The sequence below is a fragment of the Gekko japonicus genome, unplaced genomic scaffold (assembly GCF_001447785.1).
Source record: "Gekko japonicus isolate JY-2015 unplaced genomic scaffold, Gekko_japonicus_V1.1 scaffold4423, whole genome shotgun sequence".
Lineage (NCBI taxonomy): Eukaryota > Metazoa > Chordata > Lepidosauria > Squamata > Gekkonidae > Gekko > Gekko japonicus.
The window spans coordinates 3,640-17,967 of record NW_015163743.1 but is presented as its reverse complement, the minus strand read 5'-3'; the positions used below and the strand labels follow the sequence as shown (position 1 = coordinate 17,967).

Below are 14,328 nucleotides of genomic sequence, written 5' to 3'. Positions count from 1 at the left end.
AGAAGAAAAGGGGGGGGAGGTAAGGGGGAGGGAAAGAAAGTGGTAATCGTTTAGGCAGCTAAACAATAAAGGATTGGGGGGAGGGACTGAATCCAAAACGTTGTGAACAACAAAACATAACAGGGCATGTCATGGATCCATACATACACAACCAGCCAATATCTTTATTCAATCTGAGTGGTGATAAAGTCCCCAAAGTAAAAAAATCCAGAAAGTCTCATTTTCCCTCAGCTGTAGAGTTGGTGTGGTGGAGCGAAGACTTGTTTAGAAAGGCAGCTCCTGATCAGTAGCAGCAAAGGTCACGAAACGCTGGACAGGAGGAGCTGAAAGGGTTTTTTTTTTGTTCTGATACAGCTCCTGTGTTTGCAGATACGGGTCTCGACAGATCTTGTGGAAAAGGCTATTGCAATTCAGCCCCTGCCTTGGCAGTCTCCCTTCCCCCCTCCCCTTGCTCTCCCCCCCCACCCCAGAGGGAAATCCCCCAGTGCTAAACGTTTCCCCGTTTTCGGTTCTTTCCTTCTCGATAACTGGAGGCAGCCTCTCCCGCCGCCTCCCCTTCTGCTCTCCCCCATCTCTGCTTCTCAGCCGGCCGGGTCCCTATTTAGGGTCGCCAACCTCCAGGTGGGGCCTATAGATATCCAGCAGTTGCAACTGTACCCCACTGAGATTTCTCCCCAGGCTCCACCCCCAAATCTCCAGGAATTTCTTCACCCGAAATTGGCAGCCCTATCCCCAATTCTCCACCTTCCTGGCAATGCTCCCTCTAAGCTGTGGAGTCCTGTGAGCAAAAATTCTACTTTGCGAGGTACTGGCATTAAAGTTGTGAGTGAGCGATTTGGCTACTGCATAAATTATTTTGTTCTGGAGCCCTCCTTCCTGAGCAAAGACAAAAATGTGTGAGCCGGAGGCTAAAAAATTGTGAGCTAGCTCACACTAATGCAGCTTAGAGGGAACATTGCTTCCTGGGGCGAATAACCTGGACCGAGGGTGTAACCCTGTAGGCTACAGGTGTTTGGGTGCTGCTCCAAACCAAGAGTTTCCTGTGCACAGAAAACTGGTCCTTCAGGAAGGATGGAAGTAACACTGAGTATGCCCTCATTAAAAGCCAGAAGTAATCCTAAAAGATTTTTTATCAGAACTTTCACATACAGACCTGCCCTTGGCTGCTGTTCTGTTCACAGTGAGTGTCCATGTGTCAACCAAAAGTGAAGGGAATCTGGGGGTGGGGAGGTTCCTAGGAGGCCTAATATAGATGTTGGAGGTGAGGACGGATGATGCAGTCTCACTGATGAAAGTGAAAACCAGCTGAAAATTCTAGAAGAGAGGGGTAGGAGAAGAAGAAGAAGAGAAGAGGTTGGATTTATACCCCGCCCTTCACTACCCAAAGGTGTCTCAGAGCAGCTTACAAACCCCTTTCCCTTCCCCTCCCACAACAGACACCCTGTGAGGTAGGTGGGGCTGAGAGAGCTCTTGACAGAAACTGCCCTTTTTCAAGAACAGTTCTTATCAGAACTACGGCTTGCCCAAGGTCATCCAGCCAGGTGCAAGTGGAGGAGTGGGGAATCAAACCCGGTTCTCCCAGATTAGAGTCCGTGCACTTAACCAGTACACACTTAACCACTACACCAAACAGGAGGCGGGGGAGAGCAAAAGGGGGGGGGAGGTAAGGGGGAGGGAAAGAAAGTGGTATGTGACTGCCTAAATGATAAAGGATTGGGGGGAGGGACTGAATCCAAAACGTTGTGAACAACTAAACATAACGGCACGTCATGGATTCATACATACACAACCAGCCAATATCTTTATTCAATCTGAGTGGTGATAAAGTTCCCAAAGTAAAAAAATCCAGAAAGTCTCATTTTCCCTCAGCTGTAGAGTTGGTGTGGTGGAGCGAAGACTTGTTTAGAAAGGCAGCTCCTGATCAGTGGGAGCAAAGGTCACGAAACGCTGGACAAGAGGAGCTGAAAGGGGTTTTCTTGTTCTGATACAGCTCCTGTGTTTGCAGGTCTCGACAGATCTTGTGGAAAAGGCTACGTACTGGAGGCTACATGGACATTGTACAAGATAAATAATGCCTTTGGAATTACAGTTGACAAAATAATTAATTTTTAAAAGTCCTGTCATTGGATGAGTTATGGAATATACGTCATTTAACAGAAAAAGCACACACTGAACAATGCCCACAAGGGAAATTCCCTTTAGGGATTCCTCTGCCATCGATTGTGGTGTAGCCTGTGATGAGTTTGCTTATTCTACTCCTAACCAGCATGTCCTGGAGGTTTCTGCATTGTCGGTAAGCAAAAACTGGAGGGGGGGGGGAGAGCTACACCTAGGGATACCAGAAAAGAGATGCTGGTGGTTTGGGATTATATCTCTTACTACAGCGTACATTCTATTATATGTTAGAGTAATCACCATTCTGTTCTTTTTCTTCACACTTGGGGGTTGAAGAGATAATCTGGTGGTATTTTTAGCCCTGTAAAAAGCCTCTTTCAAAAGCTTTGCTAAATAACGCCTATCAGACAGTTGCTGCTTTAATATCTGAGCCTGTTTATGAAAATCTGATTCTGAACCCCAATTCTTGTGTGTGCGTTATTCTTTAGACCACTCGGGGACAGTTAGAGAAGATGAACGGGGGAAACCCTCCCTCAGGGCCCCCAGTGTCCTTCGAGGAGGTGGCCGTGTTCTTCACGGGGGAGGAATGGGCCCTGCTGGATCGTGCCCAGAGAACTCTGTACTGGGAAGTCATGCAGGAGAATTGTGAGTCGGTGGCCTCTCTGGGTAAGGATCTCGGCCCCTTTTATCCTGAATGCGGGAGAGAAGGGAGTGCCTGTAGCAAATCCAGGCCATAGCAACAGGTAACAGATCCCCAGTATTACAGATCCCCGTGCTTCTCTGACCCCATCTGGCCTGACCAGCTCACTTTGGCCCCAGAGATCTTTCCTTCATATTTTTCTGCTTGCCACCAACTGGAGATATTAATATTTTTGCCCCGACTGCCCCAGACCAGCCTGTAAACCAACCCATGAAAATCTGCTATAGAGGGAGGTCCGGGGAGGGGCAATGGGAGCCTGGGTAACTGACTCCAGGAAGTCTCTCCCAACACGAGTGGCCAGTTTTACAGACCTATTACAAAAGATGTGCAAAAAGTGCCTAGTGGATCAAGTTGCCAACCTCCAGGCGAGGCTTGGCGTTCTCCTGGATTGCCCGTTGCTCTCCGAAGATCAGTTTCCCTGTGGGGAATGGCAGCTTCAGGGCATAAGCAGTTAGGTTGGCATCCGCCCCCCCAGTTGGACCAGGGACCAGTGATGGTATTTTAATGCCTGATGGGAGACGTTAAAAAGCTGTGAGGGCTCGATCCCGATGGGGCCTGCAGTGTGCCAGGTGATGTCCCGTCTAATCCCCCCCACACACACACACTGAGCGGAGCAGGTCACCTCATGAGCAGAAGATTACTGCCGTAAGCGTCGAACGGGCCATGGTCAGATGGCTGCTGAGCGGAGCTTCCTGCCTTGATGAGCGGCCACTTACATGCACAGCTTGGAGGGAGCACCAGTGCTAGGCAGCCTTGTGAGCAAAAATGCTACTTTGTGAGCTACTGGCATTAAAGTCGTGAGCGGGCGATTTGACTAATACATACATTAGTTTGCTCTGGAGCCATCCTTCCTGAGCGAAGACAAAAATGTGTGAGCCGGAGGCTAAAAACCTGTGAGCTAGCTCACACTAACTCAGCTTAGAGGGAACACCGGTGCTAGGCACTCTTATCCTCCCCCCTGCTCGCCTTGCCAAGTGCCAAGACATCCATGGGGAGGGGGCCCCTGTTTCAGCCACCTGCTAGGCACTAAGATGGCAACAGCTTTCCTGCTTCCAACGCAGGGATGCTATCCCATATAGTTGTACCCTTAGTGGACTCCATAGAGTCTAGGAGAAATGGAAGTCCTAGAGGGGCTATAGAGGATGGATAGTCTAGGATTTCTCTTTCCCCTATGACATCACATCCCGGCTGAGCTCCCTCCTCTCTTCAAACTCTGCTCTCCAAATCTCCCAAACTGGAGCTGGCAGTCCTAGTAATGGGACAGAAGTACTGAAAAGAGGGGGGGGGAGATGTAGAGAACACAGGGAATGAAACACACTTACTATCCAGCACTTAAAATTCTACATCCATCCCAATTTTAAATTTCCCCTTTCTGTTGGCACCCAGCAACGGGCTGATGGGCTGGCGAAAGATTACCCCACCAACCCAGGGGCCGGTGAGAGCAGCGCCCTGAACCAGCGGAAGGGAGCTGAATCCGGGGCAACAGTGAAGAGCTCTCAGTGGAGGCTGAGTCAGGCATGGTGGGCGGGGGAGGGTTGAGACTTACCCGTTGGAAGGCGAGAGTGAGGGAAAAGGGGTTAATTTACCATATGTGTGAATTAGCAACTTGGGAAGATATTTCGTGTTCTTCCCCTGTTTGGGGAACTGAGGATGCTGAGGTGTTATGCAGTGGATGCTTAAGAACACCTTCCTAGAGGAAGCCGCACTAAGGCAGGGGCAGGGGCAGGAAAATGCGGGGGGGAAGTGTGGCTGTTTGCCCCAGAGCAAAATAATGTGCGGTTGCACAATCAGAGGTCCCGTCCAGGTCCCGTGGTTAGGGGGAGGTGCCAATCACAGGACAATCCTGCGGCGCGGCAAAGAAGCGACCTCTCTAGCAAAAGGCTCCGTGGGTTTAACCCCTTCCAGGGCTGCAGAGGAATGCAAACGGTGGCCTCCGTCCGATCCCCTCCAGGAGGAGCTTCAGCCAGGCCACCCTCCCGCCAGGCCCCCCCTGCACCTCCCCCTCTGCCGCCCGGTGCAGAGAGTTCCTCTCGAGCAGGCCGAGCCAGGAGTGGGGGGAGGTACGGAAAAGAGGGGGGGGGCTGTGTTGTTTGTTTTTAAACGAAGTGGGCGCATGCACCGTTGGGTGCTTGTGTGCATCCCGTGGAGACTTGGGAAAAAACCCTTTTAGCGACGGGACATGGGCGGGCGCCGGATGCCACAACCTACCACCGGAAACACGATCAGGCACCCGCCCTTGCCCCGCGGTTTCCGGAAACTAGTACCTCGGAGGTACTAGTTTTTTACTCCGCATCTTTGGCGGGAAGCCTTGGGTTCGCCACGGGAGCTCTACGCTTCCCAGATGTGGTGCTGTGATTGCGCCCGGAAAATCCGCCTATCTTCCGTCTCTGTAGCGTGGCTAATGCTCCGTGTGACCGCAGCCTAAGTAGACTTGTCTAGGATTCTGAGTGGACTTCCTGTCCGTAGTTGCCCTTTCCTGGCTCTAGCAGGTGGCTGAGTTGCAGCAGAGTACTGTGTTTATATGTTGTAAACCTGTCCAAGGGAAGCTTGTCCTTACGCAGGTTCTGTCAAAGATGTAACATGCCTCAACTCCTGGTTGATAGTTACCATTTACCTCAGAGTTTTCCCCTAGTAAACTACTTATCTGGTAGTTTCTTCCTAATAATGCTTACGTTGCGTTTGTTTCCAGCTTTTGCTCGTTTTCAGATGAGGATCTTGGAGGTAGTTTCAGTACCCCCTCTAAGAATCCAATGTATTCTTGATACCATAAATGTTCTTGGAATGTCTCACAATACAAGAACTCGTGGGCACTCCATGAAATTGCTGAGCGGTCAGGTGAGAACGGATAAAAGGAAGTACTTCTTCACCCAAAGAGTGAATAACACATGGAATTCACTGCCACAGGAGGTGGTGGCAGCTACAAGCATGGACGGCTTCAAAAGGGAATTAGATAGGCATATGGAGCAGAGGTCCATCAGTGGCTATTAGCCACAAGGTATAGATAGGGACTCTGGGGCAAGTGATGCTCTGTATTCTTGGTGCTTGGGGGGGCCAACAATGGGAGGGCTTCTAATGTCCTGGCCCCACTGGTGGACCTCCTGATGGCACCTGGTATTTTTGGCCACTGTGTGACAGAGTGTTGGCCTGGATGGGCCTTTGGCCTGATCCAACATTGGCGTCTCTTATGTTCTTATGTCTAAATGCCCTCATGGTGTTTTTCTGTTCCCCTTCAAGGACTTTGGGTTCCTGGACCATTCCTTGACTCGCAGCACCATCCAAGAGAAATGGGGTTCCTCCTGAGCTGTGAGGAATCGGGAAGGTGTGCAGGTCTTCCCTTGTCAGGTAAGGGGGAGAGCAGTGCAGTAAAAGGGCTGTTTCAGTTCATTTTGCAGATTTTTTTCCCCTGTGGCAGTTCTACATACTCCTAGTAGTGAAGTCCGGGTCCAGAGAGACATGACAGTAAATGTACAGCTGCTCCAAGGAACGTTAGTCACAGGCTTGGTCCATTCCTCATCCCCTCCTGTGATGATCGCAGCCTGTTGTGTTTTGCACGGGATGTATCTCTCGTGCTCTGGGTATTCCTCCTGTGGTGTGATGTTGTCACAGGCCCTGAGGTATAGATGATTGAACAGAAGGAGCCCTGACAGTTTCTGCAAAACACACACTCACTCGGTTCGCAAAGCTCTCACTGTTACATCCTTGAAAGGATAATGCATGAAAAGATGGCTGCATCTCCGTCAATAAATCTTACCGTGTAAGGAACGAACAGATCCCAGCATTGAAACATGTATTTTCTATGGGGCAGGTAACTTTGAATGCTTACATCATGGATTGAAAGAAGGCAAATGAAATGGTTTTGATAGAGTCATGTGAATTTCACCTAACTGGGCCTGTATAAGACAGCCACACCCCAAACACCCTTGAATCTCTCGGATGTAGGCTGCAGTTTCTGAAAGTGCTCTGTTGAGAATCTCAGAAGTTGGATTTCATCTTCACAGTTTCAGATAGATAAGAGATGCTATGGATGTCTTTCTGTTTCTGGTTTCAATGACATAAAGTATTTTTTGCATCACTGTGGCCCCTGCCACACGGGGGGGGGGGGGGGAGCACGGGCAAAGTGCGGCTTTTGAAAGCCGCACCAAATGAGACACGAGGTGGCGGAATCACATAGATCCCCTGAGCCGCTGCGCAGTTCCAGACTTAGCATGCCTGCTAGGGGATACTGATATGCTAAGAGGCTGCACCTAAGGTGGCTACGAAGAGGAAGAGGAAACGGTAGCAAGGGGGTTTCATTGGGGCTTTGCTGGAGGCCTGGAGCTACTGGAACCCCTTGTCTCTGTAAGAAGCCCCCAGTGACTAAAGGGATGTGAGAAACTGACTTTATGTGTATTGTGAAGTTTCCCCCCTGCATATGAAGTATATTTGTGTTACCTTAGGGAATGCTTCCCTAAGGGGGTGGGGGGTAACACTCTATTACAGTGTCTTCCACTCCTAACCAGACATGAACCCAGAGAGTAGCCACGCTTCTTACATGCTGATAATCGCACGAGAATTTGCTCCTCTCTGGGGAGAGCGGGGTACAAATAAAATGAATGAATGAATGAATAAATAAATAGATAAATCCTCCCTTTTTCTCTCCCTCCCCAGCATATGGGACCTGGAGAGCGGAGGAAGGCCTTGCGTCAGAAGAAGCGCTGGAGAGTTTTCCGGGAAGACCTCAAGAGGACATTTCCTTCCCGACTGAACTGGGTGAGAGGGAGAATCCTTGGGGGCTCTTTCAGGGAAACAAACAAGGCATATCCGGGAAGGAGCTCTGCTTTGTAGCCTGATAAGGTTGTATTCCCCTGTGTCATGATTCTAAGGCCTGCGGCTGAGGAGTGGAGCGTCTTGTAGGCCTCAGGACAGGCTTCCCCTCACATGCAGGCCTTCGGGGCCTTGCTGCAGATTTCCCTGCAGGCCTTCCTTTGCCAGGCTCCCTCCAAACATCACTAGGCCGCACCCTTTCCCCTTACATCCTGGAACAGGAGTGTTGTGCTGGGCTGTGGGGATTTCCCAAGCCCTTCTCTCCCCACCGCCATTCCTCATGTTTCCCAATTGATCTCATCTTGTTACTGCAGAAGCAAAGTGAGTGAGATATGTGATTTGGAATTGACAGTGCTTGTTGGCCTACTGATTTTGGAGGTGGCTTTTTCAAAATGGTCTGGAAACTTCAGTTGACTCTAAATGGGGTAGCCAGGTGACTGTCAGGGTTGGGATACAGGGATGGTGTCACCCTGGTCCTGAAAGATCTGTGCCGAGTGCCTGTTCTGGGCACAATTCCAAGGGCAAGTTCTTACCTATCAGGCCCTGAAGGGATTGGGGCCAGGTTACTTGAAAAGACTGCCTCCTCCCCTACTATCCAGCCTGCCACCTAAGACCCTCCTCACAAACTCTGTCCTCCTTTTAGAGTTTGGGTGGGTGATGGGCACAGACAGGCCTTTATCAGGGTTGGCAGCTTGCTTGTGTGGGATGCCCTCCCCCTTGAGGTTCTCCTGGTGCCTGTACTACTTCCTTTTACGTGCCAGGCCAAAATGTTTCTCTTTAACCAGCCTTTCCATTAAAGTTGCTTTTTTTTAAAAACCATTTGTTATCCTCCAATTTTAGCTAGAGGGATGTTTAAAATCCTTTTCCAGATTTTGTTGTTTGATGCTCTTCCTGGGTTTTTGAGAGCTGTGTTTTAAGAACTTTTCTGGTTTTGTTATGTTTCACTTTGTGAGCCGCCTTGTGGAGGATTCCTTGGAGGGGTGGCATAGAAATATTCCTAATCGATGGATAAATTTTGCAGTTGAGGAAACTTTTTTCTTATGGGAGAGCTCCTAAAGAGGCAAGAAAAGGCTGACTTCTCCTTTGCTGTCCCCAGGGGACAAAGTCTCCTCCAACCACTGAGGAGCATGAAGATTTTATTTATTTATTTATTTATTTATACATTCAATTTATTTACCGCTCTTACCCCGAAGGGTCTCTGAGCGGTTTACAGGCAGTTTCAAATACAATTCCCTATCTAAGGCCACATAGTATACAGGGGTGGGGCTGCCCACAAGCACCCAGGTGGCAGGGCTGTTGCTCTCCGGCATTCTTTCTCCAGGCGGTCTTTCGGGTTGGCGCCCCATCTCCGGTGTCCAGGGGCAGGGTCTCTTTGGCGCGCGGCCCATGTCAGCCACACCCGGGCCAACGTCCATTTCCGGCTCCGCCGCGCCATTGTTGTGCTGTCACAGAGTCCTTGGAGCAAGTTGCCTGTCCAGTGCCCATTACACTGCAAAGAAGCAGTTCCTCTTTGGTCTGCCCATCTGGTCCCTCCATTCACCTCTTCCTCTGGCTGTACGTTTCCTTTGCTTGTAGTTGTACAGAGGCTTTCTCAGGCTTCCTTATCTGGGAAAGTACCGTTTGGCAATGACAGGCTGTACTAAGTGGCCTTTCCTTCCTGGAGCTCTTATTGGATTTCTCTCTCTCTTTCCCAGCAGGGGATGTGCCAGAGACTGAGGGACAGGGGCAACCGGAAGAGGGGTCTTCAGAAGGAGACGAGGATCTGGAGGTGGAACCTTGGGATCGAGATGGAACTCCGAGGCAGCTGAAAAGAAAGTGGGAAGGAAAATGGATGGGAAGGAAGGAACTGGTTGACATTCAGGGTAGAACCATGTATGAGATCCCGTCACAAGGCAAAATGCAAACAGAAAAGGGAAGGAATAATTGCCCCATGACTGGGGTAAGGTTCAGCTGCACATCCAGTGCTGAGGCAGACCAGAAGATCAAAACAGGCAAGAAAACGTATGACTGCTTAGAGTGTGGGAAGAGCTTCAGTCAGAAGGGTAACCTTACTTTACATCAGAGGATTCACACAGGCGAGAAGCCATATAAATGCTTGGAGTGTGAAAAGAGTTTCAGTCAGCATGCACACCTCATTAAACATCAAATGATTCACACAGGAGAGAAACCATACAAATGCTTGGAGTGTGGGAAGAGCTTCTGTCAGAAGGGTAACCTTATTTTACATCAGAGGATTCACACAGGCGAGAAGCCATATAAATGCTTGGAGTGTGAAAAGAGCTTCAGTCAGCATGCACACCTCATTAAACATCAGTGGGTTCACACAGGAGAGAAGCCATACAAATGCTTAGAGTGTGGAAAGAGCTTCTGTCATAACAGCCACTTAACTGTACATCAGAGGATTCACACAGGGGAGAAGCCATACAGTTGCTCAGAGTGTGGGAAGAGCTTCAGTCGGGAGGACAACCTTGCTGTGCATCAGAAAGTTCACACAGCAGACAAGCCATATGAATGCTTGGAGTGTGGGAAGAGCTTCAGTCAGAAGGGTAACCTTACTTTACATCAGAGGATTCACACAGGGGAGAAGCCATATAAATGCCTGGAGTGTGGAAAGACCTTCTCTCACAGTAGTGACTTCACTAAGCATCAAAGGATTCACACGGGGGAGAAGCCATATAAATGCCTGGAGTGTGGAAAGACCTTCTCTCACAGTAGCAACCTCACTAACCATCAATGGATACACACAGGAAGGAAGCCCTATAAATGCTTGGAGTGTGGAAAGAGCTTCTCGCACAGTAGCTACTTCACTAACCATCAATGGATTCACACAGGAGAGAAGCCATATAAATGCTTGGAGTGTGGAAAGAACTTCAGATGGAGAGTAAGCCTTACTTTACATCAACTCATTCACACTGGGGAGAAACCGTTTAAATGCTCAGCTTGTAGCAAGAACTTTTCTAATAAAGCAAACTTTACAAAACATCTGAAGATTCACACTGGGGAGAAGCCCTATAAATGCTTGGAGTGTGGGAAGGGCTTTAAACGGAGAGACCATCTTACTTCACATCAGTGGACTCACACTGGGGAGAAGCCGTTTAAATGCTGAGATTGATAAGAAAAGGTTTTGCTACAATTAAGCCTTAATCAACATAAGAAGATTCACACAGGGAAGAATGTAAAAATGTTGGAGTGTGGGAAAAATGTCAGTCCCAGCACAAGGTTTACTCATCACCCAAAAAGTTACACTGGGGAAGAAGTTCACATTGAAGTGTTCGCACATCAGAAAAGCCATCTGAATGCTGAGACCTGAAGCCAGAGCCTTCTCATGAATCTGGTGTTATTGTACTTAATGTGGATTCATGCAGAGCAATGGCATAAATCCCTGTTTTTCCCCTCCGCCAGTGAATTACAGCATATAGCAAGAGAGAGTTCTCTAGCTGTCTTTCTTGCTGGAGCGGGAACCTGCCGATCACACCTGCAACTGAAGTAAGATAGAAGGGGTTACAACCACTGATCGCTGGTCGGAGTAGCCACTATGTGCTCCTGCTTGTTAGATGTCAGACCTTGAGGAAGAGCTGGGGGTGCAGGGGCTGGTGTGCAAAATGTACTTTCCCTGAAGGGATGTGAGGGCGATCTGACTGCGGCTTTTCCTGAAGAACTAGAAGTGATGTCTTTGCATCAGGGTTACACTCTAGGATCCTCCCCAAACTCTACTGCAGCATACGGCATTGTTCTCTCCAGGGGTCATTTCGTAGAAAAAGAGCTAGGGGAACTCATTAGCATAACTCATTAGCATATGCCACACCCCCTGAAATCAGGGGCCCGGCGGTGGACCTGCAAGGCCAGCGGGAGTGCGAGGAAGCCCCGCCAAGGCCCTCCCTGGCCCCAGGCAGGCAGGGGTGGGGAGAGGTGGGGAGGAAGCAACTTACCCTCCCTCTTCTCCTGCCTCCTCCTGGCTGAATGAGGGCTGGAAGCGGGGCGGCCGGAAGCAGGGGGCATGGCTTCGTTGTGTGCCCCGCCCCCTGCACCTCACCCGGGGGAACTGCGTTCCCCCGCGTTCCCCCCCCAAATGACCTGGTTCTCTCCTTCTCAGTTTTATCCTCACAACAGCAACCCTGTGAGGTAGGTTAGTCTAAGGGATTGACAAGCCCAGGGTTATGCAGCCATCTTTGGTAGAGGTGTGTGAGCACCCTTGTTTCAAGGGTTAACATGATTATGAAACTCGTGGGGAAAGCGATTAATAAATCGAAAAGCATCAATCGAAAGCATTATTAGGAGGCCTAGTCCGGCCTGCAGGTGTTCATGATTTGAGCCTTCCTGAAGCTACCATCCTTATCTTTCTCAAGGCCAGACTTAAGAATGAGGTAATTAGTTAATCACGAGAACCTGTGCTTAGTTCTATAGCTGGGGGGGGGGGATTAAGAGCCAATGTTAACATTCTATGGAAAGTACTACCAAAGGTGATTTTTATATATTTTTATTTCAGTTTACATACTGCCCTGATCTAGATAGCCCAGGCAACCTCATCAGATCTCGGAAGCTAAGCAGGGTCGACTCTGGCATGTACTTGGATGGGAGACCTCCTTGGAATACCAGAGACAGGAGGACAGAGGCAGGCTTTATTCAGCCACCTCTCTGAATATCCTCCAGGCCCCCAGTAGGGGTCAGTCACCAGAGGTCACCATGGCTTCCAGTTGCACACGCACACATGGACATATGAAAAGTACAAAAGAAATTAAAAATAAAATATAAGCTGTACTTATTTATAATCAAAACCATACACTTACATACATTATGTAGAACTTGCTTAATTTACTTTTTAATACTTAATATTTCACTTCTACTTAAATACCTTTTCTGTCTTTTCCATCTATCCTCATATCTAATAACATTTCCATTATACAGCATGTGTTACCTAAATCTTTCTTTCAAAGGCAATTTTTGATTGGATTCGAGAGACCACCTGGTGTCAGAGGGCCAAAGGGCATAGGCCAAAGAGAAGCCATGATAACTTTATGCTTATTCCATGCTGCTACACTTGGCTGTGTTTTGCTTCATCATGATGGATTGCAACCTATAAAATACTTTTAGGGTACAGCTGCAGTATTTATGCTGCTACAAAATAAGCCATCCAATACCAAGTATTTTAATGCATTAAACAGAACAGTTAGCTTTCTTATTTTCTCTGTCGCTGAGCTATAGAGACTGTATTGCGTCGTGAACTCTTTGTTTTAATCTTAATAAACTTTTATATATTTTTAAAGGTCTGGTTAACTTGTGTATGTTTATCTCGAGGATCCACAGGGTTGGGTGTCATTCAAGGGACAGTGAACAATAACCCAGAGGGACCCAGGTGGTGCCCAGGCTTGGGTTCCTGAAAAGGTGGGTTCCTGAAAAGGTTGTTATATGCACGTTTGTGCATATAACAACACAGTCAAAAACTGTAACACCGTATCCCAAAATACTTGACACTTGATTCAAAAATACTTGACACTTGATTCAAAAGAAGCTCCTATGGGGATACCAGCATTACATGGAGGCTGGCTGCCCATAGAGCAGAGGATATTAGGTTTACTGTATTATATAGAGTGATAGCTGAAAGATCACACAGAATTGATATTCTGTTTGCCAGGCTGTACTTAGCAACTTGGACTGCCGGCCTGGAGGTCTCTAGCAAATACGGGTGAGTACAGGCTGAAGGCTCAATGCATCACAAGGTTCAGTGGGGACTGGGGAGGTCTGCTGAAAGTGGAGGGGCAAGGGAGAAAACAGCAATGAATCAGTGCTGGGACATTCCAGAAGTGCACCAGCCTGCAAATCTCACCCTTTTGCCTAGAAATTCAGCCTCAGCAGGGCTTTTTTTGTGGAAAAAGCCCAGCAGGAACTCATTAGCATAATAGGCCACACACTGAGCAGGGTGGGAGGGGGGCTCTTGGTAGTGGGTGATTCGATCCTTAGGCAGGTAGACAGCTGGGTGGCGAACCCGCGTACTGACCGTATGGTGACTTGCCTGCCTGGTGCGAAGGTAGCGGACATTACGCGTGTTTTAGATAGGCTGGTAGATAGTGCTGGGGAGGAGCCAGTGGTCGTGGTGCATGTCGGCCCTAATGAGTTTCTGCTGTTGGGTGTGGCCTATTATGCTAATGAGTTCCTGCTGGGCGTGGCCAACTTGGAAGCCAGCCGGAACTCCGTTCCTGTGCGTTCCTGCCCAAAAATAGCCCTGAGCCTCAGTATATGTAGAGATGTGTGCTTTCCTTATCGTGAGAGACAAGCACTCTGGAAACGTGCAGTGTTTGCAGTCTCAGCATTCATAGAAGAGATTATTCTTGGCTCAGATATATTTTGTTCTATACCAAGACTTCATCTATCTGTAGCAAGCGGTGAGGGGGATTAAGACTTCCTAGATACTGGGCCCCCCAAAGCCTTTTGGCCTTCTGCAGTTAAGTACTATTTTGTTTCCTCGTAGTTCAAGGTTCCAGGCCTCGAAGTCTTTGAGCAAGGCAAATCACAACACATTTAATGCAAAATATTTTATCTGATCAAAAAAGAGAAAACATTTTATAAATATACCGTTTCAAACAGTCCGACGTGTTTTAAATTTCTTTATTGTAAACATATATACATTTAGAACTGTACAATGACATAAGTAAATAAAGTGATCATCTTATAGTAAAGAAGAAAAGGGAACTCTAATAGAGTCTATATCCTCA

At 48.5% G+C, this 14,328-nt stretch overlaps 1 protein-coding gene across 1 annotated transcript in view; it reads left to right on the top strand.

Annotated features, from left to right (window-relative positions):
- Nucleotides 1–10,724, top strand: part of LOC107107581 (zinc finger protein 850-like) — a gene marked incomplete at its 5' end in the record, with an annotated part of 81,180 nt that extends 70,456 nt beyond the window's left edge. Inside the window, one exon of the mRNA XM_015407889.1 lies at nt 9,619–10,724. Within this exon, the coding sequence (XP_015263375.1) occupies nt 9,619–10,724 (1,106 nt within the window). The remainder of the gene's footprint in view (nt 1–9,618) is intronic.
- Between the last annotated feature and the right edge of the window lie 3,604 nt (nt 10,725–14,328).